This window comes from Trichomycterus rosablanca, chromosome 17 (assembly GCF_030014385.1).
Source record: "Trichomycterus rosablanca isolate fTriRos1 chromosome 17, fTriRos1.hap1, whole genome shotgun sequence".
Lineage (NCBI taxonomy): Eukaryota > Metazoa > Chordata > Actinopteri > Siluriformes > Trichomycteridae > Trichomycterus > Trichomycterus rosablanca.
This window is the reverse complement of record NC_086004.1, coordinates 26875165-26894526: the sequence shown is the minus strand read 5'-3', so window position 1 is coordinate 26894526 and position 19362 is coordinate 26875165. Positions and strand designations below refer to the sequence as shown.

General features: G+C 37.9%; 2 protein-coding genes across 2 annotated transcripts; both read right to left on the bottom strand.

Moving 5' to 3' along the window:
- Positions 1 to 865: 865 nt before the first annotated feature.
- Positions 866 to 5254, bottom strand: ahsg1 (alpha-2-HS-glycoprotein 1). The gene is made up of 7 exons (XM_063013286.1): positions 5038 to 5254; positions 4819 to 4926; positions 4634 to 4718; positions 4370 to 4536; positions 3197 to 3316; positions 2661 to 2729; positions 866 to 1452 (listed from the first exon to the last, which is right to left on the bottom strand). Exons 1-7 carry the CDS (start codon positions 5236 to 5238, stop codon positions 946 to 948), a joined length of 1257 nt encoding a protein of 418 aa, XP_062869356.1. The 5' UTR covers positions 5239 to 5254; the 3' UTR covers positions 866 to 945.
- Positions 5255 to 9373: 4119 nt separating this feature from the next.
- LOC134331698 (alpha-2-HS-glycoprotein-like) lies at positions 9374 to 15977 on the bottom strand. The gene is made up of 7 exons (XM_063013207.1): positions 15694 to 15977; positions 14625 to 14735; positions 14091 to 14178; positions 13844 to 14010; positions 12856 to 12957; positions 12074 to 12160; positions 9374 to 11522 (listed from the first exon to the last, which is right to left on the bottom strand). The coding sequence occupies exons 1-7, from the start codon at positions 15916 to 15918 to the stop codon at positions 11112 to 11114; spliced, it is 1191 nt and encodes a 396-aa protein (XP_062869277.1). The 5' UTR covers positions 15919 to 15977; the 3' UTR covers positions 9374 to 11111.
- Positions 15978 to 19362: the final 3385 nt, after the last annotated feature.

Sequence of the window (19362 nt, the reverse complement as noted above, 5' to 3'; positions counted from 1 at the left end):
ATTCCTGCATTTCAGGCCTGCAACCCATTCCAAAAAAAATGTGTTGGCACTGCATCAAGAACCGCCACTCAACAATAGCTGATATAACCACATGGGCAAGGGATTGCTTTGGCAGACATAAGGAGAACATGCAAACTCCACACAGAAAGGACCCGGACCGTTCCACCTGGGAATCGAACCCAGGACCTTTCTGCTATGAGGCAACAGTGCTACCCACCGAGTCTCCGTGCTGCCCAGTCTAGTGTGAAGTTATGTTGTATGTTGGATAAGCTGGCTAAATTATTACCTTATCTTATTTAAAGTGCCCTTATTTTCAGAATGTTTTAATCCTATAGCTGCTTATCATCTAACAGATGTTAAAACACTAAAACCTGTGTTTATTATTGTACTACTACTAACAATAATAACAGTAATAATAATCAAATTATTAGAATTGAATTTGAATCTCAGGTCTGCTATCAGCCAGTCGGGTGCCTGCATGGACATATGATTGGCTGTGTGTTTGTAGGGGAGGGACAGTGTCTGAAACAGGATTCCTCATCGCTGGTGTGTGGCCTCTTCTGTCCACTTGAGGTGTGTGTGTGTGCGTGTGTGTGTGTGTGTGTGTGTGTGTGTATTATATATATTACATTTATTTTTTGACTGAACAAATAGTCATTTAAACAATCAGTTCGCATAAACCCACCTCATGTAATGTAGTCAACCGTGCCTGCAAAATGTCACATTTATTTTTATTTTTTTTATCATCACCTGTGTGTATATATTTTATTACATTTCATTTTTACTTGCTTGAGACTCAGAATTCTGGACACCACTGTAAGTTCAGTAATTTCTGCAAATTGATACAGCTAATAATCAGGCTGGATGGACATCAGAAGGTTTATTGTTAAAAAAAGAAGAACAACCTTTTTAAATGCAGATTTAAACACATCAGTTTCCTTTGAACTATTCATGATGACCCCTAATGTGGAATTTAGGAGGAAAAGGGCAGATTGGGTGGATGGAAGGTTGGCTTTTTACAGCACCATGGCATGGAGGAAATGGACGATCTCTGTGTCCTGGAGGGATGGGGTGGCTAGGGTGTGGTCCACCGGGCCTTTGATGAGGTTTCTTATGATCATGTTGATGTTCATGGTGATGACCACGGTGATGGCCATCGTGATGATCATGGTGGCCTTTATCCCGACCGTGACCATGATGATGAGGACGTCCATGATCACGGTGATGACCATGATGAGGAGGACCTCTATGGTGTGGGTGAGATGAACGAATAAAACAGCCTGAGTGAAAATGCTTATCATGTCCTGGTGGTTCATGCTCAGGGGCACCTGAAGATCCTTTCTTAGTTTCATCTTCCTCGTGATCATGATGACCTGGTGGATGTGGTCGTTCTTTATGATGGCCACAGTGTTTTCCATGGTGGAACGGAGGGTGTGGGTGACGTGTTGAGTTCTGTAAGGGAACATAAAGAATGAAGTATTAAGTATGCAAACAGAAATTAGGAAGTATTCAGACTTGTTAAATTTCTGCACAATTTATTGTGTTGTGGATTTGATTTTGAATCAATATAATTGACATTTTTATCCATCTACACTTTTTTTTTTATTAATTAAAATCCAAAACTGAAATATGTTTAAAAAGGTATTTAAACCCTTTATTCAGTACTTTGTAGAAGCAGTTTTCATAGTAATTAGTGTTCTACAAGCTTTGCGCAAGCTTTGGATTTGGGCTGTTTCTCCCATTCATTAAGTCAGATCCTTTTAAGCTTCATCACACTGGATGACAAGCATATGTGAACTGTCATCTTCAGGTCTCTCCATAGATCCTCAATGGGGTTTATATCTGGGCCATTTCAAGGACACTCAGAGACTTTCCCGAAACTACTCCAGTGTTGTTCCATGCCTGGAGTCAGTGTCCCTGTCCCTGCTGCTGATGCTGCCACCACCATGTTTCATTATAAGGATGGTATTACCTGCTTTTCACTAGGTGTAGTGTTTGCTGTTCTGATTTTCATCTTAGAGAATCTTTCCTTATGTTGCCAAAGTCCTTTACACACCATTTAGAAAACTGTCATACATCTGTTGTTTAACAGTGACAGTTCTTACCACTCTGCAATAAAGGCCTGAGTTATGAAGTGCTGCAGAGATGGTTGTCTGTTCTCTAATCTCTGCATAGTAGTTTTTTAGCTCTTTTAGAGCGACCATTAGGTTCTTTTTTAACCTCCCTGACCAAGGCCCTATTTTGCCCAACTGACTATTAAGGAGAGTGCAAGGTTGTGCCAAGCTTCTTGCATTTGAAAATGATTAAGGCCGCTGTAGTCCTGACAATACTCAAAACCTTAGATATTGTTTTATATCCTTGCCCCGATCTGTTGAGTTCAAACAACTACTGAGTTCTAGACACATCTCAAGGATAATTAGAGCAATCAGGATGCACCTGACCACAATTTGGAGTGTCACAGCAAAGGGTTTGAATAAGAGGTTTCAGTTTTTCATCATGTTTTCACTTTGTCTTTATTGGTGATTAGTGTAGATTATAAATATTATAAATTTGAATTCAAATCTACAACACAATAAAGTGTGCAAAAGTCACAAGGTCTGAATAATTTCTGAATTCATCGTAGATTGAATCTTATTTACTTAAATGTTAAGACTACTTACTTCATAAATCGTGCAGTCTATGAACAACTTATCATTTCCAAGTTGGGTGGACTTGCAGAAGCCAAAATTCTTATGAGTAAATAAAAAGACATTAGTACAATACATTATATACAATATTAGTACAAAACATTTATAATTTATGTAAACTATTGACTGAATTAGCATGTTCTTTGGTCTAAAGACATTGTTTCATGTTCATGGGATCTAGGAATATTTATGAGCAGGTCATTTGGAAAGATCATCATGTTCTTTTGCCAACCTATAACAGGTTATGGGTCCCCATGGGTAAAAATGAGTCGTGTCATAGTCTCAATTTACAGTAAATCCTTTTATGTATTTAGTTGTACTTAACCCAAACCTGTCAGATTTTAAAGTTAGTTAAAACTGCTTAAAATTAACCAGGGTCGACAATGAGTCTTTGATGAGGATGATTTTTTCTGTGCTGTTATGAGTAGTTTGACTATTTTAAATCAACATTTTCTGTTTAGTGGCACTTTAACACAAAGTGAAAATGAGTTTGACGTTAATATTCTTACAACTTCATGAGGACACTTTGGCTTGCATGCTGGCTTCTCCTCTTCTGTCGGCTTGTCAGAGCACTCGGTCTCTACTATGGCAAACTCAGCAAAGTAGGACATTCCAAACATTGGGTTATACTGAAAAGACATGCAACATATAATGTAATAAATTGATCATCTGTATGCAAAAATCACTTGTATATTATAGTTCAAATCTCAGCGGTGCTATTAGCTTGTTGGATGTCTGGACATGATTGGTTATGTCTTGTCATGGGGGGGGGGAGGTGTACTATTCAGTGCGCTCTCAGTACCGGTCTCAAGCCCAGATAAATTAAGGAGGGTTGTGTCAGGAAGGACATCTGGTGTAAAAATTGTGCCCAGTCAGGTATATAAACCAGAATGATCTTACAGAAGGTAGTATTGTAAGGAACTGAACATTCCTGTAATATCTACATAATTCATTTGATGTTTCTTTTCCCCCTATTGCACCCTAATTCAGTCGTGGCCAACAGGAGCTCATTCGGGGGCCAAGGGTGTCACTCGCCACCTCTGACACGGCTAATTGCTTCTTTATACCTGCTGGGGTCTTTTTTAAAGTTAATGCAGAGTTAATGTATGGGAGGGCCCTACATAACTTATTTTAGGCCACTGCTTCTGCCACTCGGACACAGACACGTATTTAATGGCATGTTCCAGCAGTGTTATTTATAGCAGACCTGTTTTTAGGTGTTTTTTTAATTACATATGGCCATTGGCACAAATTTACTTCTGGGTCCAGTGTGACAGTTTGGTTTTACTGTATACCCACCCTTGAAAAAAGACCAATCTTCCATTTTAAAAAGACTTATTAAAATGGGCACTGATAAATGACCAGTTGTAGTTGTACTCTTTAACAAATAATTATAAGGCTATTCCACAGTTTCAGGTTAAAACGCATTACAGAACTTTCTACACCACAAAATTAATCATTTGTCATATGCTTATTTTAATCCAACATATATTTGTTATATATTAAACTAATAAAAATCCTTATATTTGTTATTAATGATAATAATTAAAATATAACCATAAAAATAAATCCATTTACTCAGTTACAGAAAAAGAACAGTTTTTGAAAGCATTAAGTTAATATAAATGTGTATATAAACTTGTGACTTTAATTATACTCCCTATAAAACACATTTTCAGTACCTGAGTGCTTATTCTGCCAACTTCCAACAGTCTAAAGTAAGATGCATGGCTGGTGTCATTGTTGTACTTCTCGACGGCAGCGTGTACACTCTCCAGGCCCCTTGAATCATTTAAGGGAAGTAGAGAGGGGCAGTCTGGACAAAAAACTGCTATCTTTTCATTTGGTTCTAAAGGAAGAACAAAAACAATTAGGCTAGAATTGTCAAATATGCTGTTATTGATGCTTTAGTAATTGTATATTTATAACACAGATGTTGCACATACCTGGCTCAGTGTCACAGCTGAAACGCTTGATACCTGGTTCATCTCCACCTCCGCAGATAGTCACATTGCATTTTGCTGTTATGTTCTTCAAAGAACAAATGAGCAAAAAGGATGTATTTATGTATTCTGTTCTAAAGCTTAAATTCAAACATATTAAACATAAATATAAAACAACTTCAGCTTACCACCTCCTGGTGTTGTCTAGCCTCACATTCGTTAAAAGGTTTAGTGTTCAAAACATGGCAGGTGGTCTCATCTAAAGTCAGTCCAAGCACAAACACACATGGATGCTCCTGCAAGTAGTTAGAGGCAATCCAAACATATTAAACATTAAAATACTCAGTCACACAAACCAAAAGGATGTAGATATTTGTGTGGTTTACTCAAAATTTAGCCAAGCTTACCGCTTTTTCCACTGAGCGTCCATCTACATGAGCAAGCTTGAACTTGTATCCATGGTGGTGTCGTTCATTTATAAAATGTACAGCTTCATCAATGGCCTTCTGGTCCTGATCCTCTTGACACTGGTAGCTGCCAGGGGGTGAAACTGGGGGGTCTGCAAACAGCACCGGGCAAAGAGCTACAAGAATTAACAATCCTTTCATGGTACATGTGTTCAGAATTGATCCACAACCATGAGACTGACTGGACTCGCTCCCAGTCGCCAGCTTTTATAGTTCAATAGAGCCAGAGTAAACAGCTTTCTGCTGCCAAATTAATTAAAAAAAAGAAATAGGCTTTAGTCTCTGTGTGTGTGTGTGTGTGTGTGTGTGCGTGCGTGTGTGAACTTCTGGATCACAATACCCTGGTTCTGGTCTGTTTACAAAATACTGTGTATATGTACCATTATATGCTTTGACTTGAACATACACTATATAGCCAAAAGTATCTGAACACCCTTTCTAATCATTAAATCTACATATTTTTGCCAGACTTATTGCTAACAGGTCTATAAAAGTAATTTCATAAAATAAATTATATGCTTCCAAGGTTGGGACATCAGTGTGGGAGAGGTTCTTTCCTGTTTCAGAATAACTGTGCACAAATCAAGGTCCACAAAACAAAGACTTTTATCCTTGTACACTTATTTTGTCATATTTAAGCAAATTGTTGTCTTTCTCTTCTCATGTATTTGTATTCTCTGAAAACATAAATCATTAACTTTAGTGCCATGGTGGGAGAAAGGTTAAAAAACAATCCCCCACAAAGCTACTGAGGCTAAAACTCTAGAGCTTTTTTTTCCAATGCTGAAAGATAAGACAGCCTCATGTCATCATAATACCTGTTTGCTCGGATTTAGCCAATAGCACATTGTAGACATATGCTGACTTCAGTTTAAGAAAATAAAGTGTGTCATATAAGAAGTACACCACAGTATACATCACTTATTGTTTTATGTGCTGCATTAATAAAATAAATCTGAAAGGCCTTTGTGAATTTTCATTTCAGTTGTGCATCTCATCTAAATATGTTGTGGTGCAATTTATTTGAGATAGCACTATATAGTCATGCAAAATAAAAGGTCACTTGGGATGGTCTTTATTTTTTTATTACACAGCTTAGATAAGATGTATTTTATGTTTGATTAGATTTCATTAATACAGTGTATCACAAAAGTGAGTACACCCCTCACATTTCTGCAGATATTTAAGTATATCTTTTCATGGGACAACACTGACAAAATGACACTTTGACACAATGAAAAGTAGTCTGTGTGCAGCTTATATAACAGTGTAAATTTATTCTTCCCTCAAAATAACTCAATATACAGCCATTAATGTCTAAACCACCGGCAACAAAAGTGAGTACACCCCTAAGAGACTACACCCCTAAATGTCCAAATTGAGCACTGCTTGTCATTTTCCCTCCAAAATGTCATGTGATTTGTTAGTGTTACTAGGTCTCAGGTGTGCATAGGGAGCAGGTGTGTTCAATTTAGTAGTACAGCTCTCACACTCTCTCATACTGGTCACTGAAAGTTCCAACATGGCACCTCATGGCAAAGAACTCTCTGAGGATCTTAAAAGACGAGTTGTTGCGCTACATGAAGATGGCTAAGGCTACAAGAAGATTGCCAACACCCTGAAACTGAGCTGCAGCACAGTGGCCAAGATCATCCAGCGTTTTAAAAGAGCAGGGTCCACTCAGAACAGACCTCGCGTTGGTCGTCCAAAGAAGCTGAGTGCACGTGCTCAGCGTCACATCCAACTGCTGTCTTTGAAAGATAGGCGCAGGAGTGCTGTCAGCATTGCTGCAGAGATTGAAAAGGTGGGGGCTCAGCCTGTCAGTGCTCAGACCATACGCCGCACACTACATCAAATTGGTCTGCATGGCTGTCACCCCAGAAGGAAGCCTCTTCTGAAGTCTCTACACAAGAAAGCCCGCAAACAGTTTGCTGAAGACATGTCAACAAAGGACATGGATTACTGGAACCATGTCCTATGGTCTGATGAGACCAAGATTAATTTGTTTGGTTCAGATGGTCTCAAGCATGTGTGGCGGCAATCAGGTGAGGAGTACAAAGATAAGTGTGTCATGCCTACAGTCAAGCATGGTGGTGGGAATGCCATGGTCTTGGGCTGCATGAGTGCAGCAGGTGTTGGGGAGTTACATTTCATTGAGGGACACATGAACTCCAATATGTACTGTGAAATACTGAAGCAGAGCATGATCCCCTCCCTCCGGAAACTGGGTCGCAGGGCAGTGTTCCAGCATGATAATGACCCCAAACACACCTCTAAGACGACCACTGCTTTATTGAAGAGGCTGAGGGTAAAGGTGATGGAATGGCCAAGCATGTCTCCAGTCCTAAACCCAATAGAACATCTTTGGGGCATCCTCAAGCGGAAGGTGGAGGAGCGCAAAGTCTCGAATATCCGCCAGCTCTGTGATGTCGTCATGGAGGAGTGGAAAAGCATTCCAGTGGCAACCTGTGAAGCTCTGGTAAACTCCATGCCCAGGAGAGTTAAGGCAGTTCTGGGAAATAATGGTGGCCACACAAAATATTGACACTTCAGGAACTTTCACTAAGGGGTGTACTCACTTTTGTTGCCGGTGGTTTAGACATTAATGGCTGTATATTGAGTTATTTTGAGGGAAGAATAAATTTACACTGTTATATAAGCTGCACACAGACTACTTTTCAATGTGTCAAAGTGTCATTTTGTCAGTGTTGTCCCATGAAAAGATATACTTAAATATCTGCAGAAATGTGAGAGGTGTACTCACTTTTGTGATACACTGTATATGCTCCCATGTGGTACATTTGAATTCAGAAATATGTACATTGGGACACTCCCTCTATTTATTTCATTCATGTGTTTCAGTCACAACAGTTGCTAACAGGTGTAATAAACCAAATTTTACAAGGACAATCATGTGCTTCAAACAAAACCATTTAATGTTCCAGCATGTTCCAGCACCCCTGCACACAAAGCAAGCTCTAAATACATGAAAACGGGCGGCACAGTGGCTCGGTGGGTAGCACTGTCGCCTCACAGCAAGAAGGTCCTGGGTTCGATCCCCAGGTGGGGCGGTCCGGGTCCTTTCTGTGTGAAGTTTGCATGTTCTCCCCGTGTCTGTGTGGGTTTCCTCTGGGAGCTCCGGTTTCCTCCCACAGTCCAAAAACATGCAAGTGAGGTGAATTGGAGATGCAAAATTGTCCATGACTGTGTTTGACGTTAAACTTGTGAATTGATGAACCTTGTGTAATGAGTAACTACCGTTTCTGCCATGAATGTAACCAAAGTGTAAAACATGACGTTAAAATCCTAATAAACAAACAAACAAACAAATACATGGAAACAGCTCAGTTTAAAGAGACTCACATTTGTTTTTGAAATGGGATGTCCAACAAGCTTACAGTCAGGTGTCTAAATACTTTTGGCTATATAGTGTATGATATATGGTGTTGCATACCACTATTATTTAAATAATACACAACTGTACTTTTAGTGAAACCTCAGCACAGCCTCTCCTTCCTCAATAAACAGAAACGTTTTCCTTTGTCTCTGCATATTAGGTTTTGTTAACTGAACTGAAATTATACAGTGTGACAAATATGCAATAATAAAGAAAATGAAAAAGGGGGAAATTATATTTAACAGAATGATCTAAAACATGTATTCTGCCTTGGACTTTGGCCAAGTAATGTATAGTTATATAGATAGAATTTTAAAGAAACAAGCCAATGACGTTGTTCTCCACAAACTTGCGAGTAAATTTGAGAAATTAGATACTTTAAGATAAGAAAATTAAACTGACAAAAGTAACTAAATGTTTAAAAAAAAGAGTCAAATGATCTTTGAATCTCAGATGTAATAACCTTCAGTTTTTTGACCGCAGACAGGACAGTGGAGGTGGACATGGCAATTTGCCCAGCTTTAAAAAATTTACACATCAGAATGTCGCTGCAGTTTGTATGGCCAGATTTTAATAGGTAAACAACAACGTCAAATTTATTAACTTAATATGCATATGTATATATGTATGTAATTTTTTAAAGATTTTACTTTTATTACACCTGAGCATGTTGAATGTTTTATGGTTAAACATGTTTTGTTCTTGGTATTTTCTTGAAATAAATGCTCGTACTATTTAGGAACATACAAAATAAATACATGATTGTAAATAGTTTATAAACAATGAATGATAAAAAATATAAACAATAAATAATGAAAGTTAATAATATTGATTAAATAAATATACAGTATGTATGCTTGTTAAAGACTTAATAGAAGATCACTGTTTCATATGCATTTTATTAATGAAAAAAATTTAAGTTTTTGCTCAAAATTGTACAAATACTTTCAGAAGAGCAGCTTATGTCATTACATTAGGTGTTTGATACCAAATACACTTTACGTCCAGAATCATGTTTATAAATCACCTCATTTTTGAGTTTTGGTGCTTCAGACCTTGTGGCAGTTTCCTGCAGGCCCTTTTCTGTTCAAGCACATCTGTGTCCTGTGCACAAATCAAAGTCCATAAACATGGTTCGACAAGTTTGGTTTGGAGAGATGCCAGTGACCTGGACACCACTGACCTCAACACAACTAAACATCTTTGGCATGAACTGAAACGCTGATGATTGTGAGCCATGCTTTTGCATTCAAATTCCCATGGACACACTCCAAAACACATTTAGCTACACAGGAGTCTCATTTCAGATTCAATTTAAATGATTTGTGTGGCATTTTGGTTAATATTTAATGGACATAAAGAAAATAATAAACAGTATTCTGATGTTGGATAAATGTAAATCTGTTTATTTAAAATTTAGTATTAGCATCATACTATTAGCATCAACAAATATTTAAAATGGTAATTGTTATTTTTTTAAATGATTTTAGAAAACAAGCATTACCGTGTGCATCCCATGACATATACTGAATCAAAGCTTTAGTAACATTAAACATTTAGCATGCTCATTTCTTTATTTTAGGAATAGTCATTTTAGAAAGATAAATGCACCTTCACTTTTGATATTATACAGAAGAAAATGTGACAGGTGTTGAGAATTGTGATTCAGGTATTTTGAAAAGCCAAGTTAAAAAAATAAAAAAAAGTTTTTTATTTTTGTCTTTTTTGATGTTTTATTTGTTTGGTTTTTTTTGTTAGTTTTTTCGGGAAATATTTACCATTTTCATTTATTTTTTTGGCATTTAGCAGATGCTTTTATCCAAAGCGACTAACATTACTGTGACAGTATACATACAGTCTAAGCAATTGAGGGTTAAGGGCCTTGCTCAAGGGCCCAACAGTGACAACCTGGCAATAGTGGGGCATGAACCAGGGACCTTTTACTTACTAGTCCAGTACCTTAACCGCTAGGCTACAACTGCCCTACTAACAAACGGTCTGTCTTTATATACATTTAAATTTTCAGCATTTCACGGACGATTTTATCCAAAGCAACCTGGCAGTGGTGGGGCTTGAACCAGCAACCTTATGGTTACTAATTAAGTTCCTTAACTGCTAGGCTACAAATGCCTTTTTTCACATAAAATAATGATGTAAATCAGCTAATAAAAATACTTAAAACTTTTAACTAAAATTTGAGCTTTAAGGTAATCATGTCGTTTTATTTACCTCTTGGTAGCACTGTAGACTATACTAGTAGTATCTAGGTGTCTGTAAAATGTGCCTCGTGAATAAACAGTGGTCCTGTAAAACACAGCTTGACTGCTCTTGGCACTCTTGGTGCACTTTAAAATTAAAACCAGGTAAAAAGAAGCTATTTTAAGCTCCAGACAAGGATTTATAAAATAATAATAAAATATTTCATTTAAAATTGAATTGAATAAAGCACTGATTGTTAGTTTAGATAAAATATGTAATTGTATACACAACCAACTTTATTATAATCTCACATTTGATTAAGGGAATTATAATGCAAATTATGTCACTTTATTAGAATCCGTTAGAAACTACGGTTGTATGAATTTTCATAAATGCATCATGAAAAATGAAGGCACTTCTACACGGTGGTGTAGCGAGATGTGCCGGGGCAAGAGCGGAAGGGTGATGAGGCATTGGGAAACACATTTAGAAAAGTGGGACTGATGGTAGCTGCGACTGCCTCTCTCTTCTCCCGCAGATGTGCATAGTGGAAATCCAGTGGAGGCCTGGCGATGCGAACAGACTCGAGCATCTCCTCCGATGAAGAAGAAGAAGACTCGCTGGATTCACTAGATGATTGGTTTGGACCAGGGGTGTAAGGGAGAAATTTCTGAACATAGTCCGGCACCATCACCATTGGACTTGAGTATCTAGATATGGAAGCAGGAACATCAGCAACATGGACTGGAGGAGGCATCACATTCGGTCGAGTACTCGGGTTTTCCTCTCGCTGTTTGCCAGTATCTGTACCACCTGAGGTTCCAGTTTGCTGAAACAACATTAAAAACAATTCCATCATTGAATAGACGAGGGTCTGCAATGGATTGGTGTCCTGTACTGGGTGTGTTACGGCATTGGGTCCAGTGATTCAAGGGAATAAATAATAATATAAATGAGGATAAAGTGTCAGAACACATCAAACTACTTGCTCGACTGAATTACTCTGTATTGATGTTGTAGCATCACCAGATTTTACCTGTGTAGGAACAGAAGTGAGTGAACTAAACACCCCGATCCATGAACGGAGACAAACGGTAAGAAAATGAGGGAGGAAGGACTGAAATAAAGACAGATTAGGTGGGGTGAGTGAGGTTGGAGGGAGCTCTAAAGGGAGTTTCTGTGTTAGTTCTGGCTCGCTGGATTCTCCGTCCGGTGCTGCTGACTCACAGGAGACTCCTTTGGGGTGTTGTTTTGCTGTCATCGGCTCCATCTGGATTTTATTCGCTATTGCTGGAAAGTTTTCGCTTCCAAGGAAATTAACTTTTATAGAGCATGGGCCGGGGAACGAGGCTGACAAACAAACATGGGTATTTATGGTACCTGAGGGTGGAATATTTCACAGGACACCTTAACGTCTGCCTGGGATGTGTCAGCTCCAGAAACCGTACCGACGCAGAATCCGACGGGCTGAAACGAAAACAAATAGCACCTTGGGAACAGAAAGAATAACTGGGCAAATGCAGTCAGGTACCTGAATTGATGTTAGCCTCTGGAAAAATACAATTTGAGTTTCATGAGTGTTACTTCATACACTATATGAACAAAAGTATTGGGACACCCCTTCCAATTACTGAATGTATGTGTTTCAGCCACAGCAGTTGCTATCAGGTGTAATAAATCAATTATATAAAGGAAATGATATGTTTTAACTTTGCAGCAACAGTTTAGGGAAGGCCCTTTCCTGCTTCTGCACGACTGTGCCTCTGTGTACAAAGCAAGCTCTATAAAGATATGAAGAAAAGTTCGGTTTAAAGAAACTCCAGTGTCCTGCACAGAGCCCTGACCTCATACCCACCAAACAGCTTTGAAATGAACTGGAGCATCAATCAGTGCCCCTGCCATAGAAATGCCCTTTTGCCTAAAAAGGCACACATTTCCACAGACATATTTCAAAGTCTTGTGAGAAGCCTTCTCAGAAGAGTGGCTGCTGTTATAGCTGAAAAGAGACACACAAAGAGGTCACTCTATTTTAATTAACCATTAGTTTTTGTCCAACAAGCTCATGGTGAGGTGTCTGAATACTTTGGCTATAAAGTGTATCTTCTCACACTTATTTACACAGATAAATCCATGGTAAGTAAAAGACTCTGGCTTATACGTACCCCTTTTCCAGGATCAGCTGATACACACGAAGTCTCCTCAGCTGGTGGCACAGAGCACTCCTTAACTGTGTACTCAACAAAAACTGTGTCAACTGGGGAGACCTGATTAACAAAATGACCAAATGGGTTAAACTGTTGTCAGTTTGGTGTACAATACAATGCAATCTGACCAGCGATGGTGAAACCAGCTTCCCTACGTTGTTAAAACGTAGACACTTATGGAGAAAATCAATAATGACACATAAAATGATCTTCTGAATTAGACAAGTTGTTTGGTGTCGTGCAATAAGGCAGGATAGTAACAGGCTTTTTGACACAGAATCCAAAAGTGGTCCAAAGTAGGCCAAAAGAATGTGGACATCCTACTACACCAATTACAAACTGATGTATATGGTCAAATCTAAAATAAACTTAAAGCTTTAAATTTTATGACAATATTTTGGGAAAGGCTTTTTCTTGTGCAAATGTGTAATAGGCACATTTCTACAGACACACCTTAAACTTTTGAGTCTTTTTAAAGCTGTTATGGCTACACAACAGATATACAGATAGAATAGAATAGAAAATACACCAGAAAATATGTCAAATCCAACCAGATTCTGTATCAGTGACCATATGTAGTTATTTTATGCTGGTCTGGAACATGGCGGTTTCTTAGTCAATCCACCATACACTTTGAGCAAGAATGATTCTATTGCTGGATATCACAAACAGTATTTACACTGACTAACACTTTGCTAATTCAAAGATTTTTGGCCACTTTAGGGTTATATACAGCCTTTTATGAAGTCCAAACAATCCATAAGGAATTCTAAGATCCAAAGTAAGCTATCTGCAGGTAGGACCTTTGATCTAATCTAAACGGAATAGCGTTTTTGAAGATTATAGTGTATAATTTGGGAAATTTACAACATTTACACTATCACTTTATTTTCAACAAATACATTGCTTATGTGGCCGTGTCATGAGTGCAGGTTTAATCCATCACCTGGTGCGAGGCTCTGGTTATAGATGCCACAGTGAGCTGTACAGGTAAAGTGCTCTGACGGGTGTAGCTGCTCAGAGACATTTTAGCACTGGACAAAGCTCGGTAACTGTCCACAGGCAACAACAGGGGGCAGTCTGGACATGTACGCTGTAACTTCTCAGGGGAGTCTGAGAAAGAAAAAGATTTACTGTATTAAAACATGTCAATAAAGACTTAAAGTGAATGAAAAGTACAGTTGATAGAGTACCTGGAACAAGCATACAGTCATAACTGTACAGGTAAGAAAAGCCATCAAGTGTGTGCAGAACAGTAGTGTTGCAGTTCCCAGCGATTTGCTACAACACAAAAAATTCAGATTAAACACAATAAAATTAATCTCTCTGTCCAGATAAAATTGATGTTTTCCAATGGATGTTCCCATGGATGGGGGTAAGTAATACATTGGCACCCTACAGCCAATGGTTGGCTCAGTTATCTCAAGTTTAGGTGAAACTTATCAGCTAATTTACTGTATAGCAATTTATTTAAACAGAAAACACTTTGAGGCATTTGGGAATTTATTAGCTGTTTTAATCACTTAATCACTTTGATCACTGTGATATGTATTTAAAACCTGAAGAAATATCCATACATGTGCAACACATTCAAATAATCACATCCCTTAATGCCTTAATCCCATAAATCATTTTCAGCTAAAATGCCAAATAAATGACCTGGTCATCAGAAGAAATCCTGGCTAGACTTGGACTGTTTTAGGTGATGTATTGAGATAGAGGCTTACCGTTTCCATAAAGGGCCTTATATCACAGCGCTTCCAGGGCTTTGGGCTACGAACATGACACTTGGTCTCCAGGACGTCCAGGTCCAAATAGTAGACCTTTCCAGCTGGACCCTGAAACAAGCCACCAGATTAAGGTACTATCATTATTAATATTAAAACTAATATCAAAACGAATGTCTGATATTATGTAAAACCTGCTATTATCACTTATATACTTATGTACTGTATATTGGCAGTGGTAGCCTAGTGGGTCGAGCTTTGGGCTATCAATTAAAAGGTTGAAAGTTCGAATCCCAGCCATGCAGTCACTGTTTGGCCCTTGAGCAAGGCCCTTAACCCTGTCTGCTCCAGGGGCGCCATACAATGGCTGACCCTGCTCTCTGACCCCAGCATCCAGACAAGATGGGATATGTGAAAAATTATTTTGTTGTACTGCACACCTGTATACGTATATATGACAAATAAAGACATTCTATTTCTATGTGACAATAGCAGGTTTATCAAGTAATTTCAAACACAGTAAAGTTGATAAATATAATCAGTGATCATAAAGTCTATAAAAGTTATAAGGATCTAAGCATTATGGCTGCATAACATGGGTAAACTGTGTATTAGACAATTAGAAAAGATGTAACTGATCTAGATGTAACTGTTTGAGATATTTTTGCTGTCTTTACATATTATGTAAGCTGTGCTTTTGTTTTCATTGTATTCATTTCATATATCCACTTCATAATGTCTTTTAACTCAAAAGGTACATTTTTAGATGTTATAAAAGAAATAGATGTTTAAAAAGAAAAATTAACAGTAATTTCCACACACCCACATACATGTGAAATGTGATGTGTCAGACACACATTTGCCATGTCACAATAGCGACTTTTAACATATTTTCTGATTAATACACAACTCTGCATTACATTAAACAAACGTTATTAATATATATTAATAACAATTTAGTGCAGATGTTATTTGTTCACTGTGTAACAAAATGTGTTACTTATTCAAGCACATTGCTGAATCATTGATGTGGACCAGTCTGGTACTACACTGAGGTGAAACGACTAACCTGAGGATGAACATGGACGTTGAAAATTCTGTTCAGAGCAAATTTGTATCCTTCTTGTCTGTCCTCGTTGATATAAGCCACCGCAAGCTTGGCCAGTTTCTCCACACTTTTATCATCACAGGGTACAGGAGATAAATTAGTAGCTGTACCACCCCAAATAAACACCATTACTAATATACTCATTATTATCAGCATTTTCATACTTGACTGCATAACTATTCTCATCAGATATGGTCTGATATAGGTTTAATTCTGTGGTGTATTTCCTAGAGCTGTCTCACTGTCCTCTGTTTGTTTATGCTGAGGAGAAAATGGACTTTGATAGATGAACTAAACTCGTTGTTGAAATGATGCCAAATCTGCAGTAGTGAGCTAGCTAACACTAAAATGAGTGTTATTCATACGGTTTAAGCTTGAATTCAGTCGAAACAACAGGAGAAAAAATACATAGAAACTAAATACTGTTGAATCTTTTAATTAATGAATTTACAAGCAGTAGCCTAGTGGTTAAGGTACTGGACTAGTAATCCGTAGGTCACTGGTTCTAGTCCCACCACTGCCAGGTTGCTGCTGTTGGGCCCTTGAGCAAGGCCCTTAACCCTCAATTGCTCAGATTGTATAATGTAATATTAATGTTAGTCGCTTTGGATAAAGGCGTCTGCTAAATGCTGAAAATGTAAATGTAAAATGTACACCCAGGCCGATGAACTTTATCTTGTATATTGTGGTATTTCACCACACGATGGCCCTACATCTCCTCTGTAGAAAACTGAGGCTGAACACACAGGGCTGTTAAACACGGTCTTAAATATATACAATATTTTACTCACACAACTGATGGAATTTCTATCAGATTTTAAAAGCCACTTGTTTGAATTAGAATTTTAATAACTAATAATATAAAAAGCATTCAAAATACCCAACTAGTCTTAGTACCACATAGTTTATTTTTCTTGTTCATTTGCTTATTATTGTTTGTTTGTTTATTAGGATTTGAACGTCATGTTTTTACACACTGGTTACATTCATGACAGGAATGGTAGGTTCTCGTTACACAAGATTCATCAGTTCACAAGTTTAATGTCAAACACAGTCATGGACAATTTTGTATCTTCAATTCACCTCACTTCCACATCTTTGGACTGTGGGAAGAAACCGGAGCTCCCAGAGGAAACCCACACAGACACAGAGAGGAAGAACATGCAAACTCCACACAGAAAGTACCCGGACCGCCCCACCTGGGGATCGAACCCAGAACCTTCTTGCTGTGAGGCCACAGTGCCACCCATTATTGAACTGATACAAACTATAAAGGGTGTGTAGTTATCAATCCATATTTTCATTCAGAGGGACAAATGTTTCCAATTGCACCTATAAATAATATGTAATGTTTAGTTTAACTGCTGTAATAAGGGGGGTCTAGAGGCAACAATTTAACTGTTGGGCCCTGTATCCGGTTATAGAATGGGTCCACATCTCAGACAGTTTTTATTTCCCTGGGCATTTTTTGGTTTCCATTATTCATGTAAAAAATGATGGTGCCACAGGACACCGATAAGTCATTTATCATTCTGAATAAAAGGGATGTTCAGTATTGTGAACTAGTTAGTTCTCTGTAGCACCAAAACAAAGGTAAAGAAGTGTTCTTTCATGTAAAGGACTACTATGGGAAGGTCACTATAAGTTATAATAGCTGTAGCATTTTTGTTTGTATAAAATGTTCACAGTGTGTATGAGTGAGTCAGTTTACCATTCTGTTTGGGATTTATAATATAATATAATGTGTGATGTTTTCTACAAGATGTTACACTTACTTTTTATTGGTTATGATTTCCCTTAATCTCAAAACATCCTATAGACTTAAAAGTATGCTTGTTTCATAACTTGCGTTACATGATGACTGTACATCATTATGGATAAAGACAGTGCGGAGATCAAAACACCTATTAAAAACAGATTTCATAAAATACAACCTTATCTATTTTAGATTATCACATCCTCCTCTCTATCTAAATGTGAATACCTTAGGAATGCGCATCATTCGTTCATCTGGTTTTGGCTTAAGTCATGCAGGTTCTGTGTTCAATAAAAAGACTTTATGCTCTTTCCCATGAGACACATAGCACAAGGTCATTATCATTGTACTCTCGACCCGGTAACTGAATGACTCCACATTTATACTTTTTTTTACCCATGATTGCACATATTTTGTTCAAATGACTTGTGTTGGACACATTGTGTGCCAGAACAGGGTCAATGCTGTGCTCTTGTCCTTGAGAAAAGCATCTAAGTATTCGTTCTGCTTTTACGTTCTCCGTCCCTTTATGCTTCACCTGCAAAATTACTGGCAAATGTGGAGGAATTATCATTTTTTTAAATCTCTTGTGTAACACAGTAATTCAACCATAGATGAGCCAGATGTTTTAGGTTTTGTGCTCCAGATGGTTATTTCCATGCCCAGATAGCCAGTGATGAACAAAATTGAGAACATGCCGGGCTGTTGTGGCCTATAACTCTAACTACATACATTTTGTGGTAAAACAGCATAAATGTTTCCTAGAATTCAGTAATAAATATTAATACGTATAATACTTATTGGATTACACTGTCAAGAGATTTTACTTTACTAATACCTTTGAAATAAAAGTGGTTTCATGTGTACAACTATCACACTGTTATTTATTACCTGGCACATGAATACAATACATGAACTAAAGCAAGTGTTTAGCACTAGACTTTTACTTTTTATTTTTTCCCTGAGATATAACTTAATTCAGTGACTCAAGTCCCATACCCCACAATCCAAATAATGCTGACTTGTAAATGGCATATTTACTAAATCTATAAATATTGAATATGTCTATCTAGCAACCAGCACCTTCCCCAAACCCCTCTTGTATTTTTGTTTAGGGCTGCATTTGCAGTGGCACCCATCCATAAATATTAGCGTCATGACCTGAACACCTGACCCTGACTGAAAACTAGAATACACGTTTGTAACAAAAATATCATGGTAAATAATATGGATATGTAACATTTTTGGATTTTGTAGTGTGTCTGTGAGAATTTGCGCTTATTCAGTCAATAGATTTTTGAGGTCAATCACTGTCGTATGAGAATTCCTGGCTTGCAATTAACATTCCAATCGTTCCCATAGTTGTATACTGGGGTTAAGTTCCTTTACACCAAACTCATCAAACAATGTCTTTGTAGACCCTGATTTGTGCACAGGGAAGCTCATCCCGGAAAAGGAAAGGGCCTTCCCCAACTGTTGCCAAGAAGTTAAAGGCATTTAAGTTATATTATATTATTATTTTATACACATGTTAGCAACCGGTGTGGCTGAAACCTGAACTCAACAACACAAAGAGTGCACATACTTTTATATACAGTAGAGTGTATGTATACTGTATATCTGTAGGGAAACGTTTTTGGACCATTTTACACAAATACTCTCCCAGATTATTGCTGTCAGCTCGGTTTGCACAACACCTCATAACCTTGGAAGGTGAGGACTAGCTTGTGGTTTGTCTAAGACACCTAAAGTGATCAATGTTTTTTAAGGTGGGTCACTATCTGCCCCTTTTTATACACACGGGCTCAGAAACACCCTGGATTGACTGTTGTTGCTTAAAGTGATTGAGGATTGAGGAATGCCAGTCATTCTTT